Source organism: Petaurus breviceps, unplaced genomic scaffold (assembly GCF_028583685.1).
Source record: "Petaurus breviceps papuanus isolate PSGF00001 unplaced genomic scaffold, PetGlider_PUasm1.0 80, whole genome shotgun sequence".
In the NCBI taxonomy this organism is placed as follows: Eukaryota; Metazoa; Chordata; class Mammalia; order Diprotodontia; family Petauridae; genus Petaurus; species Petaurus breviceps.
The window spans coordinates 19930472-19943285 of record NW_027186540.1 but is presented as its reverse complement, the minus strand read 5'-3'; the positions used below and the strand labels follow the sequence as shown (position 1 = coordinate 19943285).

The following is a 12814-nucleotide window of genomic DNA, read 5'->3' as shown; positions in this document are numbered from 1 at the left end:
TAGCTTCTATGTGAACATCTTAGGATAGGGCATCAGATAGACCAGGTCAAAAGAATTGGGAAATATATAGGTAAGTGATCCATGATAAAGTGAATTTCTAGGCACTAGCCACATGATGTCAGCCATGGAGAGCCTGTTCAGCTTGTTTAAATTTTTTTTTAAAGCCTCTATTTCCTGATTTTATGTTGCCGCATTTAGGTTCAAGTCTCAGATGAATTCTGTTTGGTGCATTGAGATTACATATTTTATACCCATAAACTCAGAGGGCTTATATTTTAGTAATCAAGCTTTCTAAATCAACACACAGCATATACAGTTGGGAAAAAGGATTTTGGATATATATTTTATTTGACAGTGTTTTAGAATATCATACAGTAAACAAGATTTCTGTAAAAGTTAATTTATCCATAGTGGTGCGTTTCATAAAAATAGTTGCTCACTTACAGCCTTTCTGTGACTATTAATACATGGAATTATATTTATAGAGATACAGCTGTACAGGGTAAATTCACAGCTAACACTACACAGAAATATTATTTGGAATGGGGTTTAGATGATGTGCTGTCTTCACAGGTTATCGATTACAGCCGCATAAAGCAATTGCTGCACAAGTAGTAGCTGTGAACTGTGCAAATTAGAGTTTATGCAAGCGTAATCTCAGGTTGTTTCTCATTTCTTTTAACACATGGAAAATAAAGGTCAGAGGATACAGTACCGGGACGTGCAGCTACACTACAGAAGCATTGTCCAAAACCAGATTCAATAAATTAATGGCAAACTATATTGGATTTCTAGTCCAGGGGAGAAAGACTAATTGAAATTAAACCAAAATTGTATAAACCACTACATGTGTTTGTGCTTTTTTTTATGATGAATGGAGTTTGTCTTTTTTCTTTTTTTTTTTTTGAATATTGGTTTGAAAGCTGCAAAATCCTTCATTTGAGACTTTCAACCACCATCTCTTTCCATCTAAGAACTCAACCCCATGTTAGATGAAAATAAACTGTGGTAGGGTAAGATAATGCAGTGCCTGGGACAGAGGGAGGGAGAAAAAGAGAGTGAGAAGTAGAGAAAAGCAGGGGGAAAAGAATGAGGGATGGAGTAAGAGAAAGAGTAGAGAGGTAAAGAGGAGGGAGAAGAGAAGAGGGGAGAGAGAGAAAGACAGACAGAGGGACATAGAGGGAGAAATATACAGCGAGAGACAAAAAGAGACATACACACACAGAGGAACACATGCCAAAGAATCAATCAAGTGAGGTCACTCTTTGGATTCAGACTGATGAAACTGATCTCCCTATGTTACTTCTTTGACTGCAGATTTGTAGATGGTAAGGAAGTGTGGCTTATTTGCATCTGAGCTCCTGTAAAGCATGGTACTAGTGGAAAGGATGCTATTGAAGTAACTTACAATGGACTGAAGCCTCTTTTGAGCAGAGCACATTAAAAAGAAAGGGCTTTTTTTGGTGCTTTTAGAAGCCTCTATATTGACTTTTCACACATGTATTCATGAAGTGATTATCCATGGCAAATTTATCAGTGGTTACTTTTTTAATTTTAATTACAAAAAAATCAAGGCAGAAAATGGTGTCTTAAGAATCTTGCTAGGAAATCAATCTTCCGTGAAGAGTAATGTAAGGGTCTAGACATGCATGAAAAAAATGTAGACTCGACTAAGGGTTTGAGACAAAAGTAGATCCAAGAGAAACCAAAGAAGGAGAAAAAGAAAGCTTAGAGGCAGAAAGGAACGATAAAATGTCTTTTAGTGAAAACAAATTGGTCATAACGATGGCTTTTTATACTTGGAAGGCATTGAAGCCCCAATAACATAAGCTGGACTATTTTGCAAACATCTGCTCTTTCAAAGTAAATTAGAAGAAATAGAAAGATAGCCTAACAGAAGGCAATAAAAACAGTGAACTATAGCACCGCTAGTAAGAAAGATATCTGTCTCTGCTACTAAGAGAGGATAGGAAAGCCTTTTTTGTAAGGAACTGCAGCTTCTCCACTCTTGATAATCATTAGATTCTGTCCTGTGGGTGTAAAATTTACACTTCAGACAACAACCAGTTCTAATCTGTGAGCTAAGTCACCAAATTCTAACTTGTGGCAAATTGTTTTCCAGGACATAATTGTCTGAAACATGACCTGGTTCCCCTTCTGTTCCCCTTCCCCTAAATGTACAGAAATAGGATTTGTTCACAAAATGGCAGTAAAAATGGCATCACACCAATTAAATTTACTCAATTTCCTCGTCGTTCTGAAGCCCACAGTGAATGAGGCTGCTAGTACCAGGTGTGGACTGTCCCAAGGTGTGTACCATGGAAATATGTCATGGGTGCACAGTTCTGAATGTTTCAAAGAAACCCTTTAACCCCTGTCTAGATACGTTGAGAACAATTTATTTACAACACTTTAGCTCAGTTAAAAGATAGAATCTTTTTCTTAGTTTCAGCTTGCTCCGTGCAGTTTGATTTTTAAGGCGATATTCCAGTTTGTGATTGCTTGTCCAGTTTCTTGATATAAAGTTTGTAATGACACCCAAATCCTTCATGCAGCGGGGGAAAAATACTAAAGCTACACTGCACTGTCTTTCTCCAATTGTACTTTAGGATATTTTGGTTCTTCCATAGCTGCCCAAGTCCCTAAAATGGAATGGGGGACCTTCGGATCAGTTTTTAATCTCCACGTTGACTATAAACTGCTCAGACTTACTGGATGCTCTGCATATCCTCATGGAATATGGTTCTGTGTTGATGCTTCCAGGCCTTGATGTCTCATGGATGTATGTGTGACAGTGAAAATAAATTAAAACATTGTGAGACAGAACCCAAGAAGAATGTTCTGTGTTGATGTGAAATGGAGGGCAACAGCTGCATCGCTTATCTGCTCGTGGCTGAAGTGTCCGATTTCAGTACAGTAGGTAACTTATCAGAACCCGGGATTTTCCAAGGTCCTGGTGAGACAGTTGCCTTGCGAGTTGTGGTGGTGGTATTGCGAGCACTACTGGAATGGAAGTGTCCCTTCCTTGGGAACTCGCTATGTTTCCCGTCAGGCTCCCGCCGGCTGTGGTCCACATCACTTGCGTACGGGCTGCAGCTATTGCTACCATATGCCTTTGTAGCACCGAGTGATTCGAGCTGGCCGTGATCAGGAGCTGCTGCGGCCTTCTTTTCTGTTGGACCCAAAGCTCTGAGATCCTCTTTCCTCCCGAGAGATCCGCCTCTGTTTGTGTCAGCGGCCTTGGACCTCCCACGTTGTTCATCATTGGTTCCAGCGTACATCGTCTCCCCTGCTCCCACTTCGGTGACAGTGATCTGTCCAATCACTTTACTCTCCAAGGGGGGCCTGCCACCCTCGGTTTTCTTGGATTTGCACTCAGACAATCCTTTGTTGGATGTCTCTTCATGCTTTGACCTATCAACCTTCTTAGGACTAGCTGATCTTTCCCTTTGTTCCCCTAATCTTTTCTTCTTCTGGCCGTTAGCTGAAAGCTCCTTTGGTTTTCTAACTTCGTGTTCCCTTTTGATATCCCATGTTGGGTCTGGGCTTATCTGGTGGGAAGGGTCAGAGGGTGGGGCTAGATGCGATGAAGATAATGGTGAGATTATGTCTTCAAGGGAAGCCACTACTTCCGGCAGACCTGTGGAGGTGGCAGAGGGAGAACCCCAGGAGTTTGGTTCGTCTGTCATGACAACAACAAAAGAGAAATTGAATAAGAAGCTGCAGCAAAGGTCAAACATTTTCCCGCGTTAAAACATTACACTCCTATGCTATAAGTAATCATCAGATTCTTAGAGAACCTTCTGTACTAGAGATAGGAATGGTTTCTGAGTAAAACAACCCCAGGGTGCCTTTTCCTTGAAGTCCCATGTTACTGTATTGTCCCCACTCCCCTACCCCATCCCTCCACCTCATTTCTTTCCCAAAAGGGCGACAGTATTGGTCTCAGGATATCCTCTCCATAATGTTTCTGAATAGAGCTGGGAGTTCTGTACTGCTTCAACCTACTCTGATCCCCTCATTAAATTCTCTTTCTAGTTTTCTGCATGAGTCATTAAATCTGACAATCTGTTGGTGAAATCTTTCTACTTTCATGCATTTCTTACTTGTACATTGCATTGGACTGAGTAGTATCAATTTCCTCTCAAAAAAAAGGGAAAATAATTTTCTAATATTTGGCATCACCAAAAGCATAATCCTTTAGTTATCATCATTTTAACCCACACTTTAAATGAGAGATTCAGTTTTTAAAATGGTCATAATGCTGTGTCTTCATTGAGTAATTAACCATTTTTCTTAAAAGTTGGCCATGTCATATAAGTCCTTGGATCTACCCTTTATTCTGAGACAACTGATTTTAGCTGTGGAGGTCAGCTCTAGGATTTTCACATCAGGGCCCTGTTATGGTGCCTCTGATTCTGGACCATGAGAAGGTAAGAGAAAGTGTATGGGGGTAGGGTGGGAAGCTCCTAGCAGCTATCTGAAATCCACAATTCTGTCTATCTCCACATAACCAAATCACAGGCATGGGAAAGTATCTCCTTTAAATTGGAGTTTAGGGGACTTTTCTCCCATGAATGTTTCCCTCTTACATTTTTCTCTTGATTACTATTTAAACAAGAGGGTCCTTTAGGAAAGAATATCTTGGTTGTTAGTTAACCTGTGTCTCCCATGTTGTTCCTCTGCTGATCTTCTAACCACTTTTATTATCATCATATATGCATTTTGAGCGCCTTGAGTTTAAGACTTCTTGTGGGTGGGTTGGGTTCTTGTGGGAGGCCCACCAACTACCTACTGCTGCTAGGTCATTTGTAGGTATTATGTAGTTTAGTATAAGAAATCTCCTAGAAAAATAATTTGCAGCTTTGGCTTTACTACAAACCAGGGTAACCATCATCTCAAGGATTATCAACAAAATTTATTTTAATTCACTTTTTAGTTTAATTCACAATTAAGAACTCTTGGCAGGGATGGGATGGTCTAGAGTCAAAATTAGGGGAAAAAAAGTTTATTGTGGCTACTCTGAAAAGATTGGAATCAGATGACTGTGGCTTTCAAAAGGGCCCAACCTAGGGCCAAGAGACTAGTTTGGGCACTGGCAGCATCTGGTTGGGCTATTGTGACAATTTAAAATTTTATAGGATCTCTGTCTCATATAACATCACATATGGCATATTAAATTAGCTATCCTCAAATTATATTGGCAATATTGGGAAGAGTAGTAATTATTCAATTCATTTATGGATGGAGGAATTAAAACACAGAAAGATTAAATGATCTGATCAGGGTTACAACCTTGTCCATCTAGGACTAAAATCTGGTTTTCCTCATTCTTTTTACTTACTGACAAAAATGCATTTTATTTTAGCTTATACCAGCCTTGCAGATAGATTCAAAATATGTGGGATGTGAACGCCTAGTAGGAGACTCTTGGCAAACAGAATGGGAGTTGTTGGATGAGTCTACAAATATATGTATCAGTATAAAACCTATCAACCCTCACTTTTCCCAGCTTTGTTTAATCAGACTGACAAGAAAACACAAATCTTTAGCAAGCAGTAAAAGCAGGCCTGGTAAATCTACAAACTCAAATTTTCAAAAAACTTTGCCAAACAGTAATAGGGTGAACAAAAGTTTAGTGACAGAAACTTCATAACCAGAAGAAAAAAAAGAATATATAGGAAAACATTATAGAATGCTCAATAAGGGAGGGAAAGGTTATGGAAAGAAAGAAAATCATTAAATGGTCTAAGTTATTACATGTGCCTGAGGAGATAAAATATCATCCTAAAAACTTTGGGACAGAGAGAGAAGAAGACAAAGGCTGAGTAAAGATTACAAGGGGTGGAATTGGGCCCAACTTGTTCTTGAACAGGAAAGATGGGGCCTGGGGAGGAGGGTGGGATACTGGACTGCTGGAGGAAGAGGAACTGTAGGCAGTTAGACCTAATAAAATTGGTGATTTGCCCAGGGTCACACAGTTAGTGTCTGAGGCCGGAGATTTCCTTCCGTAAGGAACAAAGCCTTACATTGGTGATAAAAGGCTTACAATTCAAAGACCATGTTGGGGCCACAAATGAGTGGGTAGGAATTTCATTTGAAGTACAACAATTAGAAATCACCTGGTCACTAGCTGCTTCCATGTTTGATAAGGGTAAGGAGGCAGAGAGCAACTGACTTCCTGAAGAAAAGGAGAAGATAAACCCTCCAGAAGAGAGGAGATTTGGAGACAGGAGGCAAACTTCAGAGACTTTCTTGCTTTGCCTATGAATAAAATTAGAACCTAGGGGAGAGGAATTTCGGTTCTGCCTCTCTGTATGTTTGACATGAGGATTTTTTTTTTTTTAAATCAGGATGAATTGAAAAAAAGAAACTTTGATTCTAAGGGATTTCTTTCTGAGGCTTTAGTCACTCACTTGCTTTCCATACAGGTGAACAGATGAGCTAAGTAATGTACCCAGACACCTTACTGGGGAGGAGGTGTGGTCATCTGGTCCATCTCTGGAGTTAAGTTTTCAACATTTAGCTCTTACTGGTTTCCATTTCCAATACAAAAAGGGAACACAATTATACAGCAGTCATACAGATAAATGTATAGTCAATGCCGTATTCCTCAATTTTAACTGGATCTGAAGGAGATGATGAAGAATCCATTAAATCATCATGGAGGTCCACAAGGACATAAAATCATCGAATCTAAGAGTTGAACCAGGGATGTTGAAGGCCAGCTGGTCCAACCCATGCTTGTCAAGGAATCCCTTTGTAATATCCACCCGCAGTCATCTAGTCTGGGTTCAGAACTTCTATCATCTGCCGTGGCAGCCCACCCTGCTCTTGGACTGACATCAAATCTAAATGACTCCTTTGAAACTTCTACCCCTCACTCCTAGTTCTGCCTTCTGGGGTCAAGCAGAACGAGGTGAATCCTTCCACAGGCTGTCATATCCCCCTCTTTTCCATCTATGTGTTCTACAGTCCTTTCATTATCCTGACTACCCTCTTCCATACACATTCTATCTAGTCTACATCCAGAAGCTAACTCCGCACTGCAGATACAGCCTGACCAGGTCAGGATTTGGTGGGACGATCATCTTCCCTGTTCTACATACTTGGGCCTCTTAATGTTACCAAGGATGGTGTTAGTTTTGGGGAAACTGGGGTGGGCAGGTGAGTGAAGAGGAAGCTGTCATAACAGCACATTTTGATTTAATAAATTATACATGAAGTCATTGTGGAAGCAAACAATATACCAATATGCCAGATGTATTTCCCTTCATGTGCCAATGAAAAAGGACATAATCAAAATAAATCCTATATTTAAGTTAAATTCATGTATAGGTGGTCAGTGGGCGGCAGGTAGGTGCAATAGTGAATAGAGCACCAGGCCTGGAGGAAGGAGGACTCATCTTCCTGAGTTCAAATCTGTCCTCAGACATTAGCTATTGGTCCCGGGCAAGTCACTAAGCTCTTTCTCAGTTTCCTCATCTGTCAAATGGGCTGGAGACAGAAATGGCAAACCATTCCAGTATCTTTGCCAAGAAAACCTCAGAAGAGTCAGACGTGACTGAATAACAAATAGCTGGAGAATAATAATAAAAATAATGCTAATATTTATATATAAGAGTCCTTTAAATAGCTTACTTCACTCAATGCCTAGAACAACTCTGTCAGGTAGGTAATACAAGTATTATTATTCCCATTTTACAAATGAAATAAACTGAGACTTAGAGAAGCAAAGAAAATTGTTCAAGGTTACTCGGTTAGTAAGTGGCAGAGCCAGGATTCATACAGATTCTCTTCCCTTTGAACCCACTATCCTTTCTGTCCTTGGTGGGCAGAGATATAAAGCCAGCTTTAATAAGTAAATGTCTGTGCTCTTTATTTTCCTTTGGGAAATACTGACATGAGAAAGAAAAGTAGTCTAGGAAGAGTTAACTTTCACCTGAGCTGAGACTTAAAGAGTAATGAAGATGGAGGCCCAGGATCCTACTTTATAATTTATCTAAGCTTTGGCAGGATGATCGCATCCTGGTATATCAATGGTCTAGGGAATACCTAGTGTGGCACCTCCTCTAATAATGCTGGTTGGCACCTTCTCTTACAGCAACTTATAGCCTTGGAGCAGTGGTCCTTAAAGTATGATCTGGGGGCCCTTGGGGACCCTGAGACCCTTTCAGGAGTTAGAGAAGGTCAAGATTACTTAATAATAATAGTAACCTGTTTTAATTTTTAATACAGTAAATATCAATAGAGATAACCCATATAAACAAAAACTGTTTGGGGTCCTCAATAATTTTTAAGAAGCCTTGAGACTGGGAAGTTGGAGAACTATTGCCTTAGAGCAATGCCCAGAACACGAAGAGGTTAATTGACTTGCTTACATATGGGACTCTGTGGTCCAAGTTCTGAGGCTGCCTGTCTGTCCATCCCCTACGCCATGCTGCTTCTGATGTGGAATAAAAAAACTGAAGACAATTTAGTCTTTGAGGTCCTATGTAGATCAAGTTCCACGACCTTATGATCCTCAGATCTCAAAGACCTCCCTGTTGAGCTGGAGAGAAAACAAGTCCCCAAGTAGAAGGCACAAAAAGAAGGGAGAGCATATGAACAGTAGAGCCTGTGTCAGATTGCAGGCCTCTTGGGGAGGGAGGAGGTGAGGGAGGAGGAGAAAGTCTAAAACTCAAAGTCTTATGGAAGTGAATGTTGAAAACTGAAAAGAAATAAATTATTAAAAACAAAAAGAAGGGAGAGGGCTGCAGGGGGTGGAAGAGGAGCACATGAATGAGCTGTGCTTTGGGAGATGTGGTGATTTGTACCCACTTCCCTGTCCCACCAGGGTTTGGAGTGAGCCAGCAGAGGGTTTCTTTGTTGCCTTGGACCACGTGCTTTAGGACAAATGCCTCACCATACCAAGGAGTCACATTTGTTGTTTTTGACTCCTTGAGGATGCAGAGAATGCAAGATCTCACTGTGATTGTATACATTAAAAAAAAACAAAAAACATTTGATTAAGGAGAGCAAAATGTTGCCTTAGAGCTGGGGTTCCTAATCTGAGTTCAGTAAACATTCTTTTTAAAAATTTATAAATATCTCAGCATAATTTGTTTCTTTCATAATTCTGTTTTATTTTATGCATTTAAAAGCACACTTCTACTGCCAAAGGAATCCAGGACAAGTAAAAGGTTCAGGAATCCCGTCTTACTGGCTCTTCTCCAGAAATGTCTTGGCCGCACAAATTAAAATCATGCAAAATTCCTTTACGAAGCACAACAATGGATATGGTGACCCTCTATTATAAGAGAGGCATGGAACAAGGAGATGTAGGCAGGCCAGATGTGTGTGCCGCTGTCATGTAGGATTTCTAGGATAGAGTCCAAATGGAAGAGGGATGCCCTAGAGATGGTAATATTCTTCAGATGCTGGTTTCATCAAATTCCAAAATATTTAGGAGCCTCCTAGATGAGATCCACAATTGCTCCAAAGTTGGGGCGGCTAGGTGGCACAGTGAATAGAGCACTGGCCCTGGAGTCAGGAGGACCTGAGTTCAAATCCGGACTGAGACACTTAACACAAAAACTAGTCATGTGACTGTGGGCAAGTCACTTAACCCCAATTGCCCTCCAAAAAGCAAAACAAAAACAAAAACAAAAACAAAAAACCCAATTGCTTCAAAGATTTCAGCCTACCTATCCACACAGGCAAAATTAAGGGAATGAGGAAGACCTAATGTTCAGGTCACTAGTTTTCAAACTTTTTTATCTCAGGACCCCTTTAACTCTTTAAAAATGGGGATTCCCCCAGGGGCTTTGTATAGCAGGTTCTAGATTTTACTATTTCTCACATTAAACATTATTATTATGAAAATAGTTTTGACCTCACAAATCCCCTGAAATGTTTTCTAGAACCAAAGGGTCGCTTGACCATATTTTAAGGGCCAGACTGTGACATACAGTTGTTTGGATATTCTATAGAATTGGTCTATCAGTGTATGGACTATGGACAGATAATGCAGCTGGAACCCAGATTTGAATGGGCCCAGAGTTGAACTGGAGAAAGAGAGCAGTCTAACATACCTTTGGTAAATTGTAAAATGTTTTAAATGAGCCCAACTGTGCCCCTGAAACAAATGTCCATTTCTTTTAACACTGATATTCTTGTGGCAATATAATCTCACTATAAATCATAGAAATATTAGTGTCTGATGAAATGAAGTTGTGGCTTATTGAAAGGGTAATGGGGAGCTATAACATGGTAGGCAGTCAGAGGCTTTAATGTAATTGTATAGGGGAAGCAGTATAAAGTAGTTCAGACATGCGACCAGAAAAAAGAAATGGGATGATGGTGTGTGAGGGATGATGGATGGACAACTTGCGTATTCTGCTGGGAACACATGATAGCAAAAGAACCAGAAAGAGAGGCTCTTGACCTGTGGTGCATGAATTAAAAAAAATATTTTATTCATTAAATTTAGATATTATTTGTTTTCCTTTGTGATCCTATGTATTTTTTTTTTTTGCATTTAAAAACATGATTCTGAGAAGGGGTTCACGTGGTGGCTAGGTGGCACAGTGAATAGAGCACCGGCCCAGGAGTCAGGAGGACCAGAGTTCAAATTCGGACTCAGACACTTAACATAAAACTAGCCATGTGGCCTTGGGCAAGTCACTTAACCCCAATTGTCCTCCAAAAAGCAAAAAAAAAAAAAAGAGAAGGGGTCCATAAGTTTCACTAGACAGACAAAGGGGTCCATGATACCAAGAAGATAAAGAACCTCTAACCTCGAGGAAGGCCCCTAGCAGGCTGTGTCAAGCTCTGGTAGACGATTTACATGAAGATGTAGGAGTTACACAGTATGAGAGAAAGCAGATGGAAGATCACAGATCAGTAAAGGACTGAGGTGTCCAGCAAAGTGTCTTCTAGACTGTTAGGGTGGGAAGGAACCTTAGTGAGTCATAATAAGAGAGATCCCAAAATAAAGGAAAGCCTACCCAAGTCTAAGCAAACAATAAGTTCTGAGGGGCTTGGACAGATTTCAGGGTAGATTAAAAAAAAAAGTATGGCAATCAATATATCTGCTTGGTCCTGCCCCTCTGGTAAGGAGGGGACAGTGAGCATTGCTGACCTAGTGGACAGTTCAGGGACAAACAATTTTTTTCCCAATAATTGGCTATCTGCTTAGTAATTAAATAACAATGATAATAGCCAGTATGCAGTACTTACTATGTGCCAAGCACTGTGCTTTACAATTCCTTTGTATTAACTAGACTCCCCCCCCCTCCCCGCCAAGGTTTCAATGGTTAAAAATCTTAGGTGGTCAGATGGGCTGGGCTGTATCTGGCCCACATCTGGCACCTGTTGCATGGCTGGGCCTTAGTCATGACTTTCCAGGACCACATTAAGAGTAGATGGGATCTTCTAGGTCTTCTAGTGCCAATACTCCTCCCTTTCCAGTTGAAAGAACTGAAGTCCAGACAAGGGAAGTGACTTGCTCAAAGTCAGAGTCTATGGCAGATCCAAGACTAAAACCCAGGACTCTTGGCTTGGAGTCGAGTGTGTTTTCTGCTCTGCTTCTCATATAAAGCCTCAGTTTCCTCATCTGGCAAATTAGGGGGTTGGACACTAGGTCCTTTCCTGCTCTAAAGCATAGGAATGACGAGCTCTTCAATGTGATCTCTTTGGAAGCACTGAATTTATTTTAGAGGAAAAAAGGTTTGATTTACTTCTTAAGTGAATTGAAATGGTGCCTTTTTATGGATCCTGCTTTGGGTCAATGCGAATGCCAGGGAAGCCCTTACTATCGAAATAGAAAGCCAACTAAGTGGGGAGAATATTGAGATACTGAAAATTATTTCTCCTAAAAGTCAGCATGCTACAGGGAAATATCAAAATGATTAGGGTGCCTCAAAGGAGAATGATAGAAAGTAAATTGGTCTTCTAAAAGAAAACTTGAAGAGCTGTGTTCAAACCTGACAGGTTCATTTGGACTTGTTCAACCATCACTAAGATGATTGCTTTTTGTAATAAGTATAAATATGAAAAATGGATAGGTTATCAGTTAGATCCAACAGATGAAGGATTTCACTCTTCTCTGCTATTTTTGGTGTTACGGTTACAATCTAGAGGCGTTGCTAATGGCCTTGAAATATTTATATTTTTTCACCTTTCTATTACCTCAGAGATATAAACTAGGGGTAATAAACATTATTTTTATTTTTATTAATGCAGTATTGGCTCATTAGGGCCTCATTTTAAAGTATTTTTTTTCTTTTGTATAATTATAAGATCAGTCAACCTGCATGGAGTCACAGCTATGGAAGTATTACATGGATTGTAAACCTCATGTTAATGGGAGAGTGCCATTGTAAATCACTAATAATGACCATAACAAATATCTCACATTCATAAAATCTCTACAGTTACAAAGTACTCACTTTCATGATCTCATTTGGGCCTCACAGCAACCCTATGAAATATATATATATATATATATTTAATTTTACAGATGAGGAAACTGAGGCCCAGAGAATAAGTGGCTTGATGGAGTACATTCAAGCGACAAGGCTGAGATTTTTAACTCTGGCTTCCTAGTTTAATGTCTGAGTATAAAAATGACTCTTATGGAAATAAAGATGAAAAGTCTCAAGCCTTTCAAATCTGGACTTGCCTGAGCTTTCTGGGCATGTGGAAGTGGGGGGGAGGGAGGGGTGGGAAGGAAAGTGAAGGGGGGGGTAAAAAGAGGCAAGAAGGAATATGCATATGAATTAATGAAAATTCTGCACTATGTAGCATTTGGAAAGAAAAGCAATAAAATTTT

General features: G+C 40.0%; 1 protein-coding gene across 1 annotated transcript in view; it reads right to left on the bottom strand.

Moving 5' to 3' along the window:
* Nucleotides 1-329: 329 nt before the first annotated feature.
* LOC138176033 (membrane-associated guanylate kinase, WW and PDZ domain-containing protein 2-like) overlaps nt 330-12814 on the bottom strand; it is a 1726709-nt gene continuing 1714224 nt past the window's right edge. The window contains exon 22 of the mRNA XM_069106765.1: nt 330-3682. Within this exon, the coding sequence (XP_068962866.1) occupies nt 2880-3682 (803 nt within the window). The 3' untranslated portion in view covers nt 330-2879. The remainder of the gene's footprint in view (nt 3683-12814) is intronic.